The 24,604-nt window shown below is 47.9% G+C and overlaps 1 protein-coding gene across 2 annotated transcripts in view; it reads right to left on the minus strand.

The window, feature by feature from the left end:
• The window catches only part of LOC147628818 (tetratricopeptide repeat (TPR)-containing protein), an 86,213-nt gene that overhangs the window by 35,135 nt on the left and 26,474 nt on the right, over positions 1-24,604 (minus strand). For both annotated transcript variants that reach the window (XM_086811973.1, XM_086811974.1), the window contains exon 7: positions 5,609-5,730. In XM_086811973.1, coding sequence (XP_086668099.1) covers positions 5,609-5,730 — 122 coding nt within the window. The remainder of the gene's footprint in view (positions 1-5,608; positions 5,731-24,604) is intronic.

Below are 24,604 nucleotides of genomic sequence, written 5' to 3' on the forward strand. Positions count from 1 at the left end.
CAAATTGGAGCATGTAATTGGGCATTATAGCTGCGATTTGTCGCGTATGTATACACATTGTGTGTAATTGGACAATTTGGTGCAGGTTTACACTTGCTTTGGTTTGCAGGCATACATTTGCACAGGACATTTGGTTGCCTGGCAGTGCACGTTGGTGCTTGGTTTGCTTGCACATATATTTTGTTGACATGGCACAAAATGCTACAGATGTATTTGGTGTGCTCACCCAGGAGGACAAGCTGGATGGATCTAACTACTCCCTCTGGAGTTTCATGATCCGTAATTTGCTGGTAGCCAAAGGGCTTTGGGACATCGTGTGTGGTGATGACATACGCCCACTTACCATACAGCCAGCCACGCCTCAAAAGGGAGGTGCTCAAAGAGCACCTGATGTAGATCTTGCTCCCACACAAGAGCAGAAGAGATGGGACTCTAGAGATGCACAGGCCATGTCATTGATAGCCCTTTCAGTGAAAAGGACTATTATTCCGCACATTCGTTCATGCAAGACATCGAAGCTTGCATGGGACACATTGGAAGCAATGTATCAGGTACGCAATGAGGCAAGAGTTGCCTACTTGAAGAGGCAATTGGATCTTCTTTCTATGGATGAGGGTGACTCTATGGCAGATCATCTCACCAAAGTGAAAGATTTGCAGGGACAATTGCTCAACATTGATGAGGTTATTCCAGACAGACAGATGGTCACCAACACTCTTCATTCTTTACCGCCTTCCTACTTGGGATTTCACACCTCTCTCAACCTCTCAATGAGAGGAGGTGGTGATCTCGTCACTTTTGAAGAGCTCGTGGGTTTACTCTTGTAGGAAGAGCAAACAAGAGCAAACTTATCGAGCAACCGTGGTGGAGAAAAGGCATTTACAGCCAAGGATAAGGGTAAAGCAAAGAGCTTTAGGCATGGGGGACAACAGTCTAGCAAGGCTGGTCATGGACAGCCCTCTTCTAGTGGTGAAAAGTCTGACAAAGGGGATGCAAACAAGCCCAAAAAGAAGGGCAAATGTCACTACTGCAATAAGCCTGGACACTACATCAGTGAATGTAGGAAGCGGATTGCAAAAGAGAAAAGGAAAGAAGCGGGCAATGCAGTAGCAGACTCTTCTGATGACAAAGCACAGCAATCAGCTAATGTAATCCAGGAAGAGTACACTTTTTTGGTCACATGCACTAGTGACACACCAAGTGCTTCAGACACTGATATGTCTTGCATTGCATCTGACAGACAGAATGCATCATGGTATTTTGATAGTGGTGCTTCTAGCCATATCACTTCATGCAAAGATGTATTTCAGCACTTGGTTTATGCTTCAAATGGCCGCACTGTATCATGTGCAGATCATACCACATATCCATTAAAGGGAACTGGTCATGTCATACTTATTGCAGCCAATGGTGCCAATATATGTATGAAAAATGTATTGTATGTTCCAGGGATAAAGAAAAATCTGCTCTCCGTCTCAGCCATAAACGACCAAGGTTTAAAGGTTGAATTTGAAGACGGGAAGTGTTTGGTAAAAGACCCATCAAAGGGTTATGAAATAGTCACTTCTGGAACACGATACAAAGGCTTGTATAAGCTGGACAGCTATGACAAGCGCACTTATGATGTAAATACAGTGGCTGCCAATACTCCTGCTATGCATGATGCAGAGCTATGGCATGCTCGTTTTGGGCATGTAAATTTTCAGAGTTTGATGCTTTTGCAGAAGCATCATATGGTTGATAATATGCCGCCTCTTGAGTCTCCACCAAGACATGTATGTGAGGAGTGTATTTTGGGAAAGATACAACGAAAACCATTCCCCAAAGATGGAGCTGTTAGAGCTGAAAGTAAATTACAGCTCATACATAGGGAGGCATCTTTACTTCGTCACATTCATTGACGACTACTCCAGGTTTGCTTGGGCTTACCCTTTGAAAGCGAAAGCAGATGTGTTTACATGCTTTCGACACTTTGTAGCAATGGCTGAAAAAATGTGTGGATGTAAAGTCCAAACACTCCGCTCAGATAGAGGTGGAGAATATACATGTCAAATGCATTCAAGGATTATATGCTTCAAAAGGGCATCAAACACCAATGTACTGTGCCTTATACACCGCAGCAGAATGGTGTAGCTGAAAGGAAAAATAGATCTCTCATGGAGATGGCAAGATGCATGGTGAAAGCACAAAAATTGCCTCACAAATTTTGGATGGAAGCTATAATGTGTGCAACTCATGTGTTGAACAGGTGTCCAACAAAAGCTTTGAAAACCATAACACCATTTGAGGCTTGGTATAGCCGAAAACCAACAATGGATTATATGCGTACATTTGGGTGTTTGGCATATGCACATGTGCCAGAACAACTCCGAACAAAGCTAGATGACAAAGCAATTAAATGCATTTTTCTGGGCTACAGTAATGAAAGCAAAGGCTACCGTCTTTATAATCCAACTACATGAAGGATTTTTGTCAGTAGAGATGTGGTATTTGCTGGAAATTCAGAACAGCCCATGTACAGCTTGTATAAAAGCAATGATACAGGCTTACAGGACATGTTTGATGGACTTTTACCCATTGCAATTAGGGGGGATTCAGATCAGCCAGCCCCTACACAAGAAAATCCTCATGTAGAACATGTGGAGCAACCAGCCATTCAGCCCCCTTCTGTGGAAGAAGTGGAAGATCTTGTCAGGGAAGAGCAAACAGCCATAGACACAGCCAAGTCAGTGCCAAGATGGTTGCTGAAAACTTTGCAAGAAAGCAAACTTGCAGCTCCACTCACAGGTAGAACAAGGGCTAGTTCCAGCCATGCTTTGAATGTACATCGTGGGGAGTCTGCATTCGCAATGGGTGGTCTCTTTGATTCAGAAGAGCCTTCTTCTTATGAAGAAGCACATGAGAATGAGCATTGGTTGCAAGCTATGCAAGCTGAAATTTCTTCTATCATGAAGAACAATACATGGGATCTTGTGGAATTGCCTAAAGGCAAGCATGTAATTGGAACAAAGTGGGTGTACAAAGTCAAAAGAAAGTCTGATGGTACTATTGACAGGTACAAAGCAAGACTTGTGGCTAAAGGCTACTCCCAGAAAAAGGGAATAGATTATGAAGAGACTTTTGCTCCTACTTCAAGAATGACCACAATAAGATCAGTGATTGCATTGGCTGCCCATAAAGGATGGAAAGTGCATCAATTGGACATCAAAACTGCATTCTTAAATGGGGATTTACAAAAGGAAGTATATGTAAATCAGCCCATTGGTTATGTTCCTGGTGAGGAACATAAAGTATGCAGGTTGCACAAAGCATTGTATGGGTTAAAGCAAGCTCCAAGAGCTTGGTATGATAAGATACATGCTCATCTAACCAGCCAAGGTTATGAGAATAGTCCAGCTGAAAGCACATTGTATGTGAAGAAAACCGATGCCGATATTCTCAGTCATCTTGTATGTAGATGACATGCTCATTACAGGTACTAGCAAAGCACAAATTTCAGATTTCAAATCTGATTTGAAAGCTGAATTTGATATGTCAGATTTGGGGCCTATACACTACTATCTCGGCATACAGTTTATGCATACAGATGATGGCATTGTTATGCAGCAAACTAAGTACATAAAAAGTTTGCTAAAAAGGTTTCACATGGATGAATGTAAGCCCATTTCTACTCCGGTAGAACCAGGTCTACGGCTTACTATGCATGATATTGGAGAGCCTTTTGAGGCCGGCATTTACAGCCAAGCAGTGGGATGCCTCATTTACTTGTGTAACACGAGGCCAGACATATCTTTTGGGGTGTCTTTGTTGAGCAAATTCATGCACAGCCCAGGCACAAAGCATTGGCAAGCAGTCAAACGCATCTTTCGTTATCTTAAGGGTACCCTGGATCTTGGTTTGTTCTATCCCAGGGGGGGCAGCTTGCAGCTTTATGCATACAGTGATTCAGATTGGGCTGGTGATTATGATACCAGGCAATCCACCACTGGGAATTGTTTTTTTTTTGGCAGTTCATGCATATCTTGGCTGAGTAAAAAGCAACCCACTGTTGCTACATCTACTTGTGAGGCTAAGTACAGGGCAGTCTTTACAGCTACAGTAGATTGTGTATGGTTGAGGAGACTATTGGCTGATCTTCGTGAGTGTCAGCAGACACCCACCACCATTCTCACACTGATAGCCAGAGTGCTATGGCCGTGGCACGAAATCCAGTATTTCATGCACGTACCAGGCACATAGAGATTCATTATCACTATGTCAGGGAGAGGCTACATGCAGGGGAGATCAGTTTATCTTATTGCTCTACATAGGATAATGTTGCAAATCTATTCACAAAGGCTTTACCTCGAGAAAAGTTTGAAGCTTTCCGCAAAGCTTTGGGCTTACTCTCATGCAGAGAGTGATCTGCTACCTTGTACAGGTTCACACTTCCACTACAGGGGGGATTTGTAGGCATATGCTCACTTATGGTAGTGCTATGTGTGAACAGGGCTTAACCAAGGGCACTTTTTCCCATGTGGTTTTTCCCCTTGGACATCAAGTGTGAAAGGACACTCTTAACATATAATATTTTGTACTTCTATATTATATGGACGTGGCACACATGCAAGGGTTGACTTGCATTTTGTGGATACCACACTTTTGGCTCTCTCTCTCTCTCTCTCATTTCTGTGTGTGAGCTTCTCTACCCTGCACCTAACCCTTATGTGCAGGTTTGTGTGTGTGAGTGTGTGAGTCCAACACCCAACAGCCCTGAAGATGTGTTTTGCGCTCACAGCAAGCTGTTCATTGCCTCCACGACGAAGAGGAAAAGAAAAGAAGCCAAGGGGCAGCCCTGGTGCACTGAGCGGGAGATAGGAAAATACTCCCCTCAAGCTCCCTGAACGAGGACTTGGCTACACGCCGACAAATAGAGAACCGAGATTTCCCGGACTCAGGAGGCCGAGAAGCAGTTAACAATTGCCCTAACCCCCAAACCCATCATGCCTGTGCCAGATCCTATGCTTCTATACAACGTGATAAGCCATTTGCTTCAAATGTTACCCTGATCTTCTCATACAGCCCAACTAGTACAGTGACATGGAATTTCTAGACTGATACAACTGTAGGAGTTTTTCTTTTCAAGAAACATGGAAGTTTCACCATATGGATAGGGTGTAAGGTATGACTTAAGGTCGAAGGACCTGGCAGGCTTGAGAGGATACATACAATTTAATGCAGGACTAAGGATCCTTCGCACATTTGTATGCTCCTCAACCATACTCCTTGAGGCATTTCATATTTGAACTCTCAAGCATTTTCAAGCTTTCTCACAGCAGCAGTTATGTTTCATAAGCTCCTGGAGACACCACCTCAATTGAAAAAGCTTCTAACCCCATTTTGATAACGAAAGGCACTCAGATACTCCAGCTACACATTTGTCCACCTTAAGATGAGGCATTAAGCATTGTAAAAGTTTCACTTGCAAGTTGAAACTTCGTGAAAGGGTTACTTATTGCAAACGAGCATTTTGCCAAACAGACTTGGTCACCCTCGGTTCAATCCGTAAAAAAAGGGCGGACCATAGGTTGAAAATTTTTCAAAGCAAAAGGTGAGGCATTCAACTTACCTGCAAAGGTTGAGCCATACTGACATAAAAGAAGAGTGCCATAGTTCAAAAGAGCCCCAGGATGAGAACTATCTTTCTCCAGCAATAATTGAAGGCAACGAGTAGCATCTACTAAATGACCACTGCAATCCACCAATAGTAATACACATATCACAAGGTTTCATATGACAATTTTTTTCACACGAGACAAGATTCTCTTTTAAAGACCAAGATAACATGAAAACACAATGATTGCCAATGAATTACATATCTAAACAGATGCTCCAGAAGACATCACTTTTGCCTGGCTTTTCAACTCTAGATTTGAAGGCAACCCCCTAGATAGAAAGAAGTAGCATCTAGCCCCATTTTCCATGCCATTTGGAAAGAAACTTCAATGTCTAATATTTTGGTCATCTCCCAGGTTACCAAGGAAGAGTGCAAGCTTCAGGCAGCCATAACTGGTAACAGCATGACCTTTATTGACATGCAATTAGAGGTTAGGTTATCAGAGCTCCAAACCTCAAGCTTACCTGCCCCTTTTCTTTACCTAACCCAATGATGTATTATGCATTGCTGAAATAAATGAGCATAAACAGCTCAATAACCTGGTGCACCAACTGCGTTCAAACTGAAACAATAAACTTGTCAACCCAGAAGGTACCTCCCAGCAGCAGGGGCATAGGATACTGGCTGCTCGAAGTGGTCTTACTCCTGAAAGACTAAAAAGCAATCTTTTTTCCCGACCTTTGACCTATCAAGAGATTCCCTTCCCCCCTTAGTGGCTGGGAGCTTTCATGTGCACGACATCCCCTTGGCGTTCCTAGGTTCAGACGGGGGACCAGCTCTCATTTTCTCAGTCAGATGTCATGGACATTGGACCCTCTTGCCAACAGAGGACTTTAGTGGTGGCTCACTTCAGAGGGTCCGGATCATCGGCTTCCATGAGCACCACTAGCACATCGACCCTCCCCTGGCACAGGTAGCTTGCAACAGATCCTGGAGACTCTGGCTCTGGGGGGGCCAACCCTTGACATGGATTCAATGGGACCCAGGCGAGTGGAAGTGAACAGAACCCTTCAGCCCAGAGAGCCCAACCACCCCCTTTTTCCACTACTTGGTGAGGCTAGGCCACCAGATCCATCGACGGTACTCCCGCTTCAGCAGACTACTGGTTCTCCCAAGCATCTCACCTAGCGTCCTCAGAGACTACTGGAAGCCACTGTGGGACAGCTTCTGACCTCAGAAGGTCACTCTTTTCCTTGGCAAGTAGCTCACAGGAGTTTAGCAGTTGGCACGTGGCTGGCCAGTGGTGGTTGTCCAGCACAGTGCACGAGATGCAACCACCCACAGGAGTTGAAACGTCATTGCCTTCGGGATTGACCCAAAGTACAGCAGGTTTGGATGAGGATTATTTGCCATCTCACCACCTCCCGGATTTCCTCCCAGATCATCACTTGGGGGCCAGTAGCCTGGGTGACGGAGACAGGACCCGCCCTTCACTATGAGGAGATAGACGACGGTAAAGCCCTCAGGATCACCCATTGCAGGATAGAGTCTATCCCCACTCCCGACTCCCCAGTAGTAGCCTGGTCCCCCGGCACTTGTCAGCAGTGGGAGATCATTGGCAGCATTGCAGCATTGCAGCATGGCACATTTGGCAAGCACAGTGCAGCGAGGCCCATCAAGGGCTCCCTCACTCCTCCCACCCCCCCAAGCGGAGTCCACCCGGCCCATCTCGTCAGATATGTTCATGCATACCTCTCTCGTAGTACCTCTCCCCCCTTCTTACAGATACCTCCATTGTGATCGATGGAGCACAGAGTATGCATACTCTCGCGCTCAGGCATAGTGCTAGTACATAGAGGGCAGGATCCACGCCCACTTGGTGCGACTCCACACCAAGATAGATTGTGACTATTCCCCATCTAAGCCCGCACCCAAGACTCTTCGAATGGAGGGCAGTTCCGGTAGTTCCGCCTCACATAGAGATTGATATGAGGATTGTCTCATGGAACATTCAGGGCTTAGGGGGGCCTCAGTGCTTTCAGAGATGAGGCGTCTTAGAGGAGAGTTGCATCGAGCTATCGTGGGGGGATCTATCGACATTCTTTTCCTTCAGGAGCACCATCTTACTGAGGGGCATATCCACCACTGCGGGAAGATTCTGTCAGAATATGCAGCGGAGATGATGACCAAATCTGGGAACACAAGAGCAAAAGCAAAAACGCAGGCAGAAAAACAGCACAAGAGAGAGAGAGATGTAGGCGTGTAACTCTGCTCTATATACACAAGAAGATCCCGAGATATGATACAAATAAGGCATGGGGGCTGAGGACCTATATATACTCCCCTAGAGGGCAGTCGGCCAGCATCAGGAAAGCCCACGACTGAGGAATATGTCCACGACTGCTGAAAATAGCAGTCGGCCAGCTACAGATGCCTCCGCCTAGACAGAACAAGTCGGCCAGCACTCTGATAGCCCACGACTGATGTAAATCCAGTCGGCCAGCTTCAGAGTGCTCCTGGCATCACCTGGCAGCCCTCCCAAGCCTCAAAAAAATGGGAAAAAATAGGGGAAAAATACGGAGAGTGGGGAAAAATGATAAAACACCTCATAAGGGCGGGCACACCCACAACAAAGGCCCTGGTGTATAAATCTAGACAGGAGATGACTTCTAACACCCCCTCTCAGCTCCTGGCTGTGTGACCAACCACTGGGAGCTGGGGTGCCGCCTGAGCAAATCCTGAGAGCGACTTCGTGAAGAGGTCCACCGTACTGTCCTCCGTCGAGCAGAACTCCAACAAGATGTCATCAGCAACAATCTGTTCACGAACAAAGTGCCTCTGGATGACCAAGGGTTCCTCCAGTGGAAGCCCAAACCTGCAATGTAACCTCCTCATGCTCCGTAAAACTGCTCCTCGGGCATAAGTAGATCTCCTCGTGTCCGGATCTCCTCCCCAAACCGAGTCACTCCAACCGTGGAGTCGTACTCCATCCAACAATCCCCCTCCTGTGTAGAAGAGTCCATGATCCTTCGCATGCCGCAGAAACCACAGGAAACGCGATCCTGCCTCACAAAGAGACATCTGCAACCAAGAGCTCAACCGCCTCATCAGGAAGCTCCCGTCCAATCCAGTGTCCATCAACCAGATCAAGGAACCATACAGCTTCCGAGTCACAGAGACATCACACTGCTCACAAGGATCAACACCTGTTATTACGGTGCACAAGCAAGTCCTGGAAACCTTCTGAAGACCACGCAAGGCCTTCTGAAACCTGTCAACCACCCCCTCTGAATCCGGAACCACAAAGCCTGGAGAAACCACCTCCTTCTGCAAGTAATCACCTGTCACCTGCCTGGCTTTCCGAAAGGTCCCCGTAGAAAGAACATCCTCAACTACTGGAAGTTCTATGTCCCGAACACTACGAGACATCAGAGCATAAGTGACCTGTTCAGCTTCCTCTGACTCACGAACACAAGAACTACCAACCTCAGTACTGGAAAGTTCCTGCCAACTGCTGCCATCTACTGGCAAGCTATCCACCACCTGGTCTTGGAAAGCCCGCTCCTGCAGCGTATCCACACTTGAGTAGCCATTACCAGACTGCCACTCATCACAATCCTGAGGACCTGGGAGAGAGAGTGCTGAAAGCCTGTAAACTCCATTCTCCACTCCACCTTCCCAAACCACTTGGCCTGTTGCTTTGTCCCGGAGAGCAACAAAATGCTCATCAAACTCCACTCGTACGCCAGTCTTGCAAACCTGATGCACTGACAACAGATGAAAGCCAAGTGCCGGAACATACAATACCTGGGAGGAATGCTTCCCCCCTCTGCCATCGGGAACTATCTCCATCCTGCCCTCACTGTGAACTGGGATAGTGGACGTATCCCCAGTAAGAATATGACCAGAAAGCCTGCAGAGATCCTGTAAACCAGAACGGGAAGGAGTCATGTGCCTGGAAGCACCACTATCGAGAATCCACTCCCGAGTATCCGTTGCGGAGAGTCCTCCGATCTCCTCCCTGCCTGAAGAAAATGAAACATCGGTGTCCATCACCTCCAGGTGCACAAAAGCCGGAGTCTTCGTGATTGCTGAGGAGTCTTCACCCTTCTCGGTCTTCCGCTTGGGACACTGCCTCCAGTAGTGGCCTTTCTCGCCACAATCATTACAGGTCCTCTCTGCCTTCAGTTTCTCGCGGTCAACGTCGGACTTCTTCTCAGAAGACTTCTCCGATGAAGCCTTCCCTTTGCCCGAGTTACGGCCTTTCGACCGTTGGCCAGTAAAGGCCTCCGAACCTCCACCCTGAGGAGGGTTCGTGAATCGTTCCTCCTGGTCCAGGACCATGGGCACAAGCTCCTCCCACGTGATGGTGCTGAGCCTGCCACCACTGGTAATCAACGACGAGTAGAATGCTGAGTACGAAGAGGGCAAATGTGACAGCAACGTGATGGCCATGTCCTCTGACGATATCTCCTTCCCAGCCTGAAGAACTTCCTGCTGAAGAGCCTGCAGCTTGTTAATATGCTCCCGCATTGTCGACGACTTTGCAGGGCTCATAACCCGCATCTGTACTTCCAAGGAAATCCTCTTCATGGGCGATACCCTGTTGTAAAGTGAGGCCAAATGCTGCCATATACCTCTGGCCAGCGTCATATGCTTTACATGATTGATTACCTGTGGTGTGCAGTTGAGGAAAATAAACGAACGGACCCTGGCGTTGACACGATCCCACATCTGTGTCTGGGCCTCCCGGTCCTTTCGGATCGACGGTAACTCCCCTTCCTCTACTTCCGGCCGTGGAACACCAACAACGACGAAATCGGCGAGATCGTAGGACTCCAGAACGGATTCCATCATCACCTTCCATATGCCGTAGTTGCTCCCGTCCAACTGACGGTCCACCGAGAACGTGGGGAGTGTCGGTATCTTCACATGTCTCTCGGCCATCTCAACCAGATCTGCCATAGCGGGGATGTACTCTGAAGAGGGTGGGTGGGTGGGAACAAAAAGAACTGATACCTGCAAGTGGCTGTCCAGCAAATCAGCCCGCCTTCCTCTTGCTTCTCCTCTTCCCGAACAGTCCAAAACAGTCCACCAATCAGCCACAAAACAGCCCCCTCTTGCTCACACAAATCCCAAGACCTATCTAGAGCCTAGGGCTCTGATACCATGTCAGAATATGCAGCGGAGATGATGACCAAATCTGGGAACACAAGAGCAAAAGCAAAAACGCAGGCAGAAAAACAGCACAAGAGAGAGAGAGATGTAGGCGTGTAACTCTGCTCTATATACACAAGAAGATCCCGAGATATGATACAAATAAGGCATGGGGGCTGAGGACCTATATATACTCCCCTAGAGGGCAGTCGGCCAGCATCAGGAAAGCCCACGACTGAGGAATATGTCCACGACTGCTGAAAATAGCAGTCGGCCAGCTACAGATGCCTCCGCCTAGACAGAACAAGTCGGCCAGCACTCTGATAGCCCACGACTGATGTAAATCCAGTCGGCCAGCTTCAGAGTGCTCCTGACATCACCTGGCAGCCCTCCCAAGCCTCAAAAAAATGGGAAAAAATAGGGGAAAAATACGGAGAGTGGGGAAAAATGATAAAACACCTCATAAGGGCGGGCACACCCACAACAAAGGCCCTGGTGTATAAATCTAGACAGGAGATGACTTCTAACAGATTCTACCAGGCAGGAGTCATACTTTTTGGTCTCCATCCTTCGGCCCTTCAGGGACGCAGGGAGGAGTGTCTCTCTCTGTCCGTGAGCAGCTTTTGCCGTTTGTGACAGGATTAGGAGTCATAGTTCCACGACGTGCTCAGTGGGTTACCATTCTGATTGGAGAGGACAGCGTTGGCTTCCTCAACATTTATGCCCTGCATGCGGCTACAGGTAGAGCTATCTTCTGGAGCATTGTCCGACAAGCCCTTCCCCAAGCTGATTTTTGGTGCATGGGCGGTGACTTCAACATGATAGAGGCAGCAGAGGACAGACTTGGAGGTGGCACGGCCACTATCTCAGGGGTGGAGTACTCTGCATGGGAGGAGATGATACTGATTCTTAGGGGACAGGACTCTTGGCATCTTCCAGAGTTTGGGCGCAGCCCTGGGAGTCTTAGCTTTTCTCGATCGGATAGGCGGAGCACTCGCCCCAACCTCTCTTGGCTAGACAGGTTTTATGTTGACGAGTGGGCTTGCAGCCGTGGAGGCATGGTTGGTATTCTAGGAGGCACTACATTTTCAGATCATGCCCCAGTTATTCTATCCCTAGAGGACCCTGGAGGCATGACAGACTTGCAAGCTCCAGGATTCCAGACAACCTCATTCAAGACCCTGAGATTTGTAGCCGGATTGAGCAGATATGGGCGGGTCTGGACTTTTCCCCAGGATCTCCGGCGTGCACTTTGGATGAGGGCCTTGGGGAGGTTGGTATTTTCTTACAGGAGGCAGCCCAGAGGAGATTGGAGGGATTTCGAGAGCAGGAGAGGAGTCTAAGGAGGGGCCTAGTCTCTTTCAGCGTCTTCAAGAGAGTTCCCGGGACAGCCCGTGGATTGAGAGTCAGATCGCTACTGCCCGCAGGGAGATTTGGAGAAGAGGGTGGAGTATAGATACCATGCCAGGGCCTCATTCTGGACTCAAGCCGGTGACAGAGTTACTGGAGATTTCTTTGTGATAGCTGGCCCTCACATGAGGAGAGACAGTATTCGCAGGCTACATGGCCAAGATGGAGTTATTGTTTCTGATCCCCCACAGGTGAGAGCCATCGCCACGGATTTCTTCCGGTCTCTTCTCACTGGTGCCCCATTATCCCCCCAGGTGATGGATGCACGCAAGAGAGTCTGGAGACACACAAGAGAGGTGGTTCCCCTCTCCCTTCGGTCTTTCTTATTGACCCCTTTCCCCGCAGAGGAGCTAGTGGAGGCGGTGAAGGCATTACCCAGGGGCATATGCCTAGGGGCGGATGGGCAGCCTACTGTCACCAATTGGCCGACCATTTGGTCCATCTTCAGTTTTTGTGTCTCGTTCACTTGAGGCCAGGCCGGTGTCTCATGTGAAGAGGCCAGTATTTTTGCTTGACATGGACGGGAGCCAGACTGGTGCCACCCGTGTGTTAGCAGGAAGGTGTCATATGGACGGGAGCCAGACTGGTACCACCCGTGTATGACCTGGACTGTGTTCTATCCATGGGATTGTCACACCATGGAAGAGCCAGTATTCGTGCCGTGTCTTGCCTATGGGACTGTCACTCCATAGGGAGGCTAGTGCCTGGAACTGTGTTTTACCTATGGGACTGTCACTCCATAGGAAGACCAGGATTTATATTTTATGTCGTGCCACTTTTGTGCCGACAGATATTTTGTACTTGTTCCATGAACGGGAGATATGTCCATGATACTATTTGCACATGCACTCATGTTTTGCATGTTTGAAACTGTTTTCGCATGACTTGTATTTTTGTGTTTGCATGTTTGACGTGTCACTTACTGAGCGGGGATGCCTGCCAGTGAGTCGTGAAGTTTGCTCTGTCTTCTGACGAGTTTTGTTGCGTGTGAACAGGTGGTAAGTGTATTGCACATGTTGGTTTAATACTTTATTTTCTAACCTTTTGTTTTATAAGGTTGTATATTCACATACACTTAAAAGTGGGCACCCACTATGGGCACCCACATAGGGGCCAAGGTGGGGAGCCACACTTAACCTTTGTGTGTGGGGGGGTGGGTGCATGGTCACCTACCCACACCACTATGAAGCTGGCCGCCCACATGCAAACGTGGGGAGCCAGCCAAACTTTTCCCCAGGCAGCTATTCCTCTCGACATGCTGCTGCACCTTGGTGTCCCTCTCAAGTAGCTGCACACAGACACCTTGGGTATTGGTCTTCCATCAGCAATCTACAAGTAAGTGAATTTCAGATTTAAGTAAAGATTTTTGTGGTAAATCTGAAAAGGGATTCTCTCTACGGCTAACACCCGTTCGGTGCCGGGTAGTCCAAGCTTTTGGAGAACCGCGGTCCAAAGGTGCCGAGATCAGGAGAGCCAGGCGTTAGTACGGGAGCGCCTGTTTGTGAGTGGTCCTGGAACACCAGTGGGGCGCTCTCCGTGGAGTCCAGTGAAGGCACAGGACCGTAGAGACTGGACCACTCAAGTGGTCGCTCTACTTCGAACGTCGACTTCGAACCTCTTGTTTTGGTACTGTATTCATTTGTACATGGACATCATCTAGTTCTTTGAACCCATGGAGCATTGTATTTGTTAAATACTCCCAATAATATATCATATATTGAGGGGGGGGGTCGGCTTGTTCCGGCCCCAGTGCTGGTGTCCATCTATTTCATTTCATTTCATTTCAAATTCCAGTTGTTATTAAGTTGTCCATTTCAAATTGTGATATTAAGTTGTGCTATTACGCGTGTGGGTGTCCAACGGAGTCTATTCCCACTTGACGGGATCGGTTTCACCTACCTTGCTGGAGATTTTGGGAATCTCCAGAGATTCACGGAGGCAATAGAGATTTTCTGCCGTACATCAGGAGCACAGATCAACTGGCACAAGTCGTGTGGTTTTTGGGTAGGCTCAGCACCCACCCCAACTTGGTGACCACTTGAGGCTTTGCAGTGGATCTCGAGGGGCACTCCAGTCTGATCCCTTAGCTTCCAGGTTGGCATATCTCTCTCCCAAGCTGCAGCTCGCTCCACTTCTTCTGAGTATTCGGAAGAAACTTCTACACTAGAGCTCAAGCGAAGCTATCCCTAGGAGGCAGAGTGGTGGTGGCGAACCAGGTACTGCTTACCACCATGTGGTACATCACCTCATGCTAGGCCTTTTCTTGGGCTTGTATTGGCCAGGTACAACGTTTGATCCGGAACTTCTTGTGGGCCGGAAGTGATGGGAGGCCAGCGAGGGCCAAGGTGGCATGGAGAGTGATCATTAAGCCACGTAGAAGAGGGGGGCTAGGTCTCATTGATCCAAGTATACAGAGCCGTGCCCTATTGAGCAAGTTGATTGTCAGAGGACTCCAACCCGGTGGTGAGCCTTGGAAGGATTTCCTCTTGGCCCGGATTTCAGCCCGCACTTCGAGCCTTGGAGGCCCGTGGCCGCAGAGTACTAGATGGATCTTCACAAAGATGCGAGCCCGTGGTTTTTGTCCTGCAACGGTTGGAGTGGGACCCTGGAGAGTGGACGTGGCATGATCCCATAGATCAGGTGGAGACTCTGGATGCCCCTTTCTTTGCATATACAGCGAGGCTCGACCGCGCCGCAGGATCCAGATGTCGGAGATAGATGGCACACCAGCAACAGCAGCACACTGACAATCTCACGGCCTATCACAGCGCTTTCTTTCAGATTTCTGGAAGAGACTTTGGGACAGCTTTCAGCCGAGGAAGATAACTCTCTTTCTCTGGTTGACGACACACAGGAGTTTGGCAGTGGGTACTTGGCTGGCAGTCGGAGGGTGGCCAGCAGCTTGCCCGAGGTGTGGCCACCCCCAGGAGTCTCAGCAACATTGCCTTTGGGATTGCCCGAAGGCTCAGCAGATTTGGCAGTTGATTCTCCGCATCTTTGCTATGGACAGGGCATCGACCCGGATTATCACTTGGGGTACTATCGCTTCGGCCACCAAGGCTAGAGTGGTCAGGACTTACGAGGAGGATGGGGGAGGCCATGCCCTTCAGGTCTCCCACCATCATATTGCAGTAGTGCATGTCACAGCTCCACCTGCAGGTGTTTGGCATCCAGGCTCATGCCAGCACTAGGAGATTTGTAGTAGCATAGCAACCTGGCACATCTCGCATGCTAGATGTAGCGAGGCCATCGAGGGTACCCACACTCCGTTGGCTCAGACCATTAGGAGCATATGGCTCAACATCATTCACACCCTCCGCAATCAGTGGGGGAAGCTGCAGGGAGGTTTTGACTGCATGCGAAAGCGACGGGAAGCCTTCTTGAAACTTTGGAGACCTGGCCCTTTCCTCACAGATAGAGGCGGTGACCCCATTTGGCACTACAGGCCACCTGTGTGGTTGTTTCCCCCCCCCCTCCCCCTGTATGAGATAGCCTTCTCCTCATAGAGCGGCCAACCGGAGGAGAAGCATCTCTCCCCCTTATGATCACTTGTTTCCCACCCTTATATGAGGCGAGTTTGTATTTAGCCCTTCGTGGTTGTACTTGGCCCTTTGTGGCTGTTTTCTCTTTAACTAATTGAAGGATCTTTTTCCCACAAATTTTTTTTTTTTTGGCATAAAGCAAGGCTATCCTCTCTCCCCTTTTCACCTCTATATAGCAGATTCTATTTATAAAATCGGTGGCAAGGGCTCCACTTTAGCTGAAACAGTAGTCTGTATTCTATTCTATGCATATGAAGTACCTACTTCCACACACAGCACAAGAATTGCAAAGACACTTGGACGAAATACACTTTCTGTAGGGAGTGGGATTTGCATGTTAACCTTGGCAAGACAAAGGCCATGGTCTTCCAAACGAGTTATAGGGGCTGCAAAAAGATAGTTTCAAAGTTGAAGTGAAGTAGTGAGGAAGTCTAGAATTGTATTTTAAGGCTTAAAGTTCCTCATGAAACCAACACCTAAGGCAAGATTAGTCCTCATGAAACCAACACCTAAGGCAAGATTAGTCAGACGGTATGCATCCCTAGCATGCTTGGAGAGGCAATGCTTCCAAGCACCAGTTCCCAATAAGTCCAAACAAAGTCCCTTCTCTTTGACTCACTAGTTAGACCAGCAGCCATGTATGGATCACTGTTTTAGGATGTAGATTTCACATCACATGATTGGATCTGGCTAGAAGACTGAGATGCTCTCACGACTCGTATGTGCTGCAACTCCTCCGTTCCACAACACATCAGTCTAGCAGAGTTTGTAGCCCACCCTCTCCGTACAGATACCTCATTTCAGCTGGTTACTTACATAGAGAGGGTACGCTACACAAGGTTGACGATGACTCCCATGGCTAGCCCTATCCTCATCGATACATCTTGCATCACAAGCAGCTGAGAACTGTTGGTATACTACAGCAAGGAAGTGGATGACACCCCTGGTCTGTTTATAGATGCTTCACCGCTTTTCATTTACAGCCAGAGACTCTTCCATGAACGATGAGCCTACACAGAGATCAGTTCTTTATAGTGACAACATATGTGCTTATTTGCATGCCATGTTACCTAAGTATTCATGTCACATGCACTCAGGATCTCCATGGACCACCTCTGGGTTTCATCACATAGGATCAACAACGAGGCACACAGAGAGGTGCTATCCACACATGACAACCACGAGCCACAACCATGCAAAGTATGTGATATGCATGACGTTGAGACCGAGGGGTATGCCATCCTTCAATGTCCAGCATACTATGAAATTAGAGACCGCTTTCATTGCCTAGTCGGAGAGGGATTTGTGCTGGATATCAATGTCCACCCTCACTCTGTTTTGTAATGGGTTTAGCTAGCTCATGCTTTGTAAGGCCCCCTTTATCAGGAGACACCATGGTTAAGCAACTCAACACATAGGCATGGCTTATGAAACCTTGACGCCCACAAAAAACCGTGTACAACTTCTGTAGAGCATCAATTTGATAGAAGGAGAAACAATGAGAGGAATACCTCAGAAATCTGACAATTATGACACCTAGACACACATACCTCTTCAACCTCCGCGTAGGATTGCTCTGATACTAGATACCAACTATTGAGCCCTTCCTTGAGTCTCCCTAAACATAGCTGAAAACCAAGGTTAGTCCTTAACCAAATCATGAGGTAACAAGCTAGCTCACCTCCCCACGACCGACATCTGCCAATCTCCCCCAAGCCAAGGCTAGGGCTTCTTGCACAATCCCATAGTCCCGTGTGTAACTCCGGTGTCCCATACCACCGAATCCTGCCCATAGGGCTTTGACACGAATGGATTACTCTTGAAGCATTGCTTCCAGCCATGTTCTCTACACCAATCCATTATGTATGCTCCAAATAGATACCTTATACTTCGTCCAGGGTGTATATCATTTTTGGAGAATGTTTTAGAAAAATTCAATGTTGGTATCTAGTCAACTGGCAACATAGGAGAATGTTCTCCAGATGGTGAGAGCTTTGCAAGAGAAAGCTCGGAGAATACTTCCTTTCTTTGCTATTTGGAGTCAGAATGCATGTTATAGTTTTGAGAAGAGAAAAGTGTTCAGCGCCAGATAACCCAGGTGTTGAGGCAATGTTTAAACCACTTGCAAGAATGTCAAAGGCCTTTTAATGTGATCCATGGAGGACAGTTCTTATTGAACAAGCATCACATGACAAGGAGGAGACACAAGAGTACCAGATTGGGGCACGTATAGAGAGATTACAAACACCGGGAGTTTCCATCTTGACGTCCAAACACCTAGCTATTGCTATACGCCCTCTCAGTCAACAACATGCAAAACACATCAAAGACAAAACTCAGCAAAAAAAGACCGCCCGTATGTGATGCCACAACTGGACACACACTACTTCTGGATGGAGAACCATTCTCAATATTATGGAAATCCATGAGTTTGGATCCCCACACTGCCATCACTCAACCAGTCTTAAGACAACTACTAGGCTTTAGCATATCATGCCTTCGTTGTCCGTCAGTGTCTTCTTGAGATACCTTAGATTTATGTTGCCTCTTTAGAGAGGGATTTGGTATGTACTTAATCATTGATGGAGCTATGCCACCGTAGAGAGACCTTGACATGGCTACATTCAAGGAGCTGCAACAACCCAAGAGGTGGATATTGCTACTATATGAGGACGACGACGTATGATTCACTTGTACTTGTTGGGCTCATGCCACGTGCACACCTTAATCCGGTGCCACATGGACATGATTATTCCTTGCAACCGCCTAAAGGGCAAAGTTAGAGGCTGTATATGAGCTTCGGAGCAACTTTTTTTTTCTAGAAAAGAGACTTGATAGATCAAGTATGAAAAAGTATACAAGAGGGAGATTTCAAACCAAACAAGGGGAAAATCTCAACCAATCACGTGCCTTGTGCTGACAACAAGGTCCCATATGAGTGACAGTGAAAAAGATACTATGATCCCACTCTCATTAACTGGTCGCCCTTTCTCTCCACAGCCCTCAAAGATCCCTAGATTTTGGCCCAAAGTAGCCATAAGGGTGTGGATGCTATCACTCAAAATCCTGCAAAGGCACGGTGCATCATACACTAAAGTGCCCTCAATGGCCTCAGTGCATCTAGCCTTCCAAATGTGTGATGTTGCAATGTTAGCAATAATCTCCCATGCACTATCCAACATTTGTGCAAGTGGGGCGTATCCTGTCTCCGGCAAGTCCTGAAGACAGCACCACCGAGCAACTGCCTAACTGACCATAATGACCAGATCCTTGTCATTCCCCGGGCCCGATGTGTCAACCAAATGATAGCACCAAAGAAATGTAAAGCATCCCTCTTCATCCTTAATAAAGGAGAGGGTCAATTATAGCACGGTTATTATTATGTAAGTGGCTTAGGGGTCACTTATGATTATTATGAGGATCCCTCACGATGGAGGAGCTACGCCTGGGCAAGCAGGACCTCAAGGCCAGAGTAGCTACAAGTGGACATGTGTACTGGTGGTATGGGACGCCATGGCCTAGATGTCGAGGCCTAGCTGTCATGGCAATTTGACCTCAAGCTCGGGGGTGGCTCTGGAATGGAGCTAGCTGCAATCTATCACGGTCATCGAATTCAGATTCGATGCGGGTCTCTTCTAACCCTATTAGGGTTTCCATGTATGTGGTCTTTACAGCTGGCGTTCTACACAATATAACTAAAGAAGAGCATGCTTTTCATCGGGTTGCTAGCATGCCTCCATTCCCACTCGCTGGGATCCAATGCAAATACCTAATAAATTTTCTCAATTGAGAGGGGTCTACGTGTGTGCAAAAGGCAAACCACTCTTGATCTTGTTGCAAAGGTGAAACAACGACCCGATTTAGTCACAAAGCATGATATGTGATCAAGGAGCTGGATTTGACTGCTGCAAATGGTGAAATCAAATCTATACGTCCCAAACAATGACATGCATACCGAGATGTGGTCCAGAGTCACACCAAATTGGCTCACAACTCTGCTCATACGCGCAATGGACCAACTCACACCTAACATGATGGGCATCGGTGAAAAACCGATTGCTCACATCCAACTCATGAGGCCTCTGAACAATTGGCACCATTGATTCAACTCATCCGCCCACGAGTAAGATATCCGTGCTCAGAACACGATTCAATCGCACACCAATTCAGCATACGATTGTGGGCCCTGGTGAAAACTGACAAACCCAGACCCAACAGGTTGGGCACCGGTAGGAACTGATAAGCTTGCATCCATCAGTGCATGCTTGTTGGTATCGGTGATATTTAGATGCTGCTCATGGATCTATACAAATGCAATGTATCACAATCTTGTCTATAGTTGCCTTGCTATAGTAGGTACCATGATCCACATATTCTATACAAGGTATGTTTCAAATACCAACTCTCTTAATCCTTGAGCCATACATTGTATGTAAGCACAAATGCTTGCAAAGATAGCATGAACTTGCATTTTTGGTTGTCCCAGATCTATGACATACTGCCGGCCTCTATGCAATAAAGTAATATGTTATGTGTCGTTACCCTTCCTTGAATTCATGTGTGTATGCTGAGGCATTCTCAAGAGTAGAGATCAACCAAGTAATGGTGCAACCAAAAAGTTTTGATGGTCTGTATATGCATGCATAATTTGCCTATCACAGGCATTACCTGTACACCAAATGCAGAGCATGCAGCCATAGCCATTCTTAGGCACATCCAAAGCCTGTCGCAACAGCCATCCAAGTAGATATGAAATTATCTGTCGAACAACCATCAAACAAGAAGAGGGCTTGTTGGTCATTCAACTTGTCCCAAGCTTTGCATGCTTTTCTGCTTTCCATGTCTGGACATTTGGCATACACATGGTCTTGGCTACCACATTTGAAGCACTTTCCTTCACTCATAGAAGTTGTTCTTTGCTATTGGGACAATATGGGAACATACTGCTTGCCTCTCAAGCTCCTTTTTTGAGGCATCATCATTGTTTTTGGCATCCATTGCATCTCTTTTAGGTGGCTGTCAATTGCTTGTCCCCCAGCTTCTTTTTGGAGGCATCATCATCCTCTTTGGCATCCATTGCATCTCTCTTAGGTGGCCGTCCACCCTTGGGCTGATTATAATGGGCCTTCTCTTTGCCCTTATGCATGCTAGAGATTGAAGCTATTTGATGTGTATATTCTCTGCAGCCAATGCAGAGTTTGTAAGCTATTCAATAGTTTGATTTGGGTGGATCTCCAACTCTTGTCAAATAATGGGTTGGAGTCCCGACTTAAACTTCCTCTTTTGCTCTCCACCAGAGATGTTCATAAACAGTGTTATCTTGTGCAAAAGATCCCAAAACTTTGAGATATAGGATGGGACAGCCAATCCCATTCCTTGCACACATTCTTTTAAAATTTGGAGGCAAGAATGGTGCATATAGCATATGTTTCAAATTGGCCCAACTGGTAATGCAATCTCAAATTGAGAAATGAAAGAGAAAGCTTCATTCGCAGCAAACTCACCATGGAAGTTATTGAGTTTCATCCTCTCCCATTGCCGCTTCTTGTGTTAAGTTTCCTTATGCTTCTTCTCTTCTCCTTCATGTCAAGGGGTTTGTTCTCAGTGCCTCTTCTCTCGATCATGAGTCATGCTCTTGGACCTCCTCGAATCTACAAGGTGGTCGCAATCTCCATGCCAAAGTTGAAAGACAGAAGAGGGGACATAGCTTAATTTTTTTGTTCCAAGTAGTGGGCTTGGCCTCTCCAATGCATCACCATGTGCAGCCCAGCAGGGTGGATTTTTGAAAGCCAATGTGCCAGTTGCTTCTCTTATCACATGCCCATTATTGGTCAAATATACAAGGCTGACTCTTTGGGCTTTGTGCCCAAATAGAAGTATTCTTTTCAAATATTCCTCCTTTTTCTTGGCAGTCCATATCTTCTTCACCTCCGAATCTTGTTGCATAGCTTTGAGTTTAGCTGTCTCCTCTGGAAAACGTTGCACTTTGCACCACAGTGAGAGTTTCTCTTTTCCAGCGGCACCTTGGCCTTCTTGTTGTGTAGGAGTGGCCTTTACACCACTCAACATTCCTGGCCACTATGTTTTAACCAGATTAATAATCAAGACTCATGAGATAGGACCGTCTTCCACCAAAAGAGGGAAGCCTAGGCTTGATACCAATGTAACACAGGTGCATGGATCTTGGAGACTGAACCAATTACCATAAAATGAAACACCACAAAACTAGCACCAACAACACCACACTAGGCGTCAAAGTGGACCAATCCCCATTCCCATCAGAGGACTAGATGTAGAACAAGCTTGTGTGTGATCACCGGATCACGAGATTTTGAGTTAAAACCTTGCAATGAAAGAATAGACAAAAATGTCGATGAAGTAGTTCCCCTTTGGGGCTTGAATGCTCCGATCCTAAACAAAACCAGTCTGAGTGTCGTGGCTCAAGTCTGGGAGAGAAGGCGGAAGTCTCTTGTTGCTGATGGCCTTGGCCAAAATCTTATAGGCCGTCCCTAGAAGGGTGATGGGTCTCCTCATTGTGCTACTCCTAAACTTTGAGAAAGCTTATGACAGGGTGGATTGGAGCTTTCTCGAGGGCACAATGAGCCGGCTGGGATTCCCCATGGAGTGGATTCATCGAGTCTCAGGACTTTATTCAGCATCACACAGCCAGGTTCTCATTCAAGGAGCCCGAGGTGACAGATTCCCCGTTTCTCTCTCAGTTCGACAGGGCTGTCCTCTGGCACCGTACCCCTTCCTACTTGTCGCCAAGGCCATGAGTAGTTTTCTCTCCGCACAGGAGACCGGACTTCAGGGATTGCGCCTTCCCCTCCGCATGCAGGAGGAGCTCATGGACTCAGAGTTTGCAGATGACATAGCAACCTACCTTGCAGGAGACTTTGGGAATCTCCAGAGATTCGCGGAGGCGATTGAGATTTTGTGCCGTGCACCAAGAGCGCAGATCAACTGGCACAAGAAGTGGTTTTTGGGTAGGGTCAACACCCGCCCCGACTTGGCAACCAGTTGAGGCTTTCCAGTGGATCCCGAGGGGCACTCCAGGCCACTTCCTCGGTTGCCAGGTTGGCATTGATATATCTCCCAAGCAGCAGCTCGATCCACTTCTTTTGAGTATTCGGAAAAAGCTTTTATATTGGAGCTCGGAGAGGCTATTCTTAGCCGGCAAAGTGGTGGTGGCGAACCAGGTACTGCTTGCCACGATGTGGTACATCACTTCGCGCTGGTCCTTTTCTCGGGCATGTATTGGCGAGGTACAGCGATTGATCCGGAACTTCTTGTGGGCTGGAAGTGATGGGAGGCCAGCCAAGGCCAAGGTGGCATGGAGAGTGATCATTCAGCCACATAGCAGAGGAGGGCTTGACCTCATCGATCCCGCTATACAAAGTTGTGCCCTACTGGGCAAGTTGATTGTTAGAGGACTCCTACCCGGTGGTGAGCCTTGGAAGGATTTCCTCTTGGCCTAGATTTCAGCCCGCACTCCGAGCCTTGGGGGCCCGGCCTGTGGCCACAAAGTACTAGATGGATCTTCATAGAGATGTGAGCCCATGTTTTTAGCACAGCCTTTGAGGACGAATTCGCAGCCAGTCTACTTCGTGCTTGGGATCATCTTAGGCCAGCCCTCAGACAGATTGTTCCAGTTGCCTCAAATGAGTAGCTTCGGCAACCTTACTATAGAACCTCCTGATCCGTTTACCCAGTGGCCACATGCTAGGGGCCCGCCGACTGCATATATCCTAGGGCGCCTTGAGCATGGGACCAGCCAGGTCTCTCAGAGATTGGATTGCACACAAATAGTTACCTCAGGAGGAGCAAGAGAGAGGCCTGACAAGGATCCAAGGTAGAGACAGTCTCAACATCGACATTGACTCGGCTATTCCTCAAAAGTGGTTGACTCCTATTCCAGAGTCCGACCCCCCCCCCCCTCCCCATGTGGCTAGGCATGTTTACCAGACATGATATCCTCGTGGCGGTCCATGAAGTAGATGAGGACAGTGGTCTGCTCACTTTTTCTATTGGATCCCATGGCAGACTCGAGAGATCAGAGCACCCCTTGGACGATTTCAGAGGCTACACCTTGCAGAGGGTGAGGGTGATTGGTTTTCGGGCACGGGAATGGCACATAGATCTAACACCGACCAAAGTGGCCAGGGAGAGACTATAGCGGCTATGGATTTGGGAGTGCCAACCTCTCACGCGGTTGCAGTGGGACCAGAGAGAGTGGACTTGGCATGATCCCACAAATCAAGAGGAGACTCCGGATGCCCCCTTCTTTGCATATATAGCATGGCTTGGCCACAAGATCCAGATGTCGGAGATAGATGGCACACCAGCAGTAGCAACACACTGGCAATCTCAACTTTCAAGGCCTATCACAGCGCTTCCTTTCAGATTTCTGGAAGAGGCTTTGGGACAGCTTTCGGCCGAGGAAGATCACTCTCTTTCTTTGGCTAATGGCACATAGGAGTTTGGCGGTTAGTACTCGGCTAGCAGTTGGAGGTCAGTCATCAGCTTGCCCGAGGTGCGGCTACCGGCCACCCCCAGGAGTCTGAGCAACATTGCCTTTGGGATTGCCCGAAGGCTCAGCAGATTTGGCAGCGGATTCCCCACATCTTCGCTATGGACAGGGCATCGACTCGGATCATCACTTGGGGTACTATCGCTTGGGCCACCGAGGCTAGAGTGGTCAGGACTCATGAGGAGGATGGGGGAGGACTAGCCCTTCAGGTCTCCCACCATTCTATTGGTGGCAATACCAGTCACAGCCCCACCAACCAAGCTCATGCCAGAGATGGGAGATTTGTAGTAGCATAGCAGCCTGGCACATCTGGCGTGCTAGATGCAGCGAGGCCATCGAGGGTACCCACACTCCGCCAACTAAGACTAT

This window comes from Cibotium barometz, chromosome 18 (genome assembly GCF_041138505.1).
Source record: "Cibotium barometz isolate CiBa-2024 chromosome 18, ASM4113850v1, whole genome shotgun sequence".
NCBI lineage: Eukaryota > Viridiplantae > Streptophyta > Polypodiopsida > Cyatheales > Cibotiaceae > Cibotium > Cibotium barometz.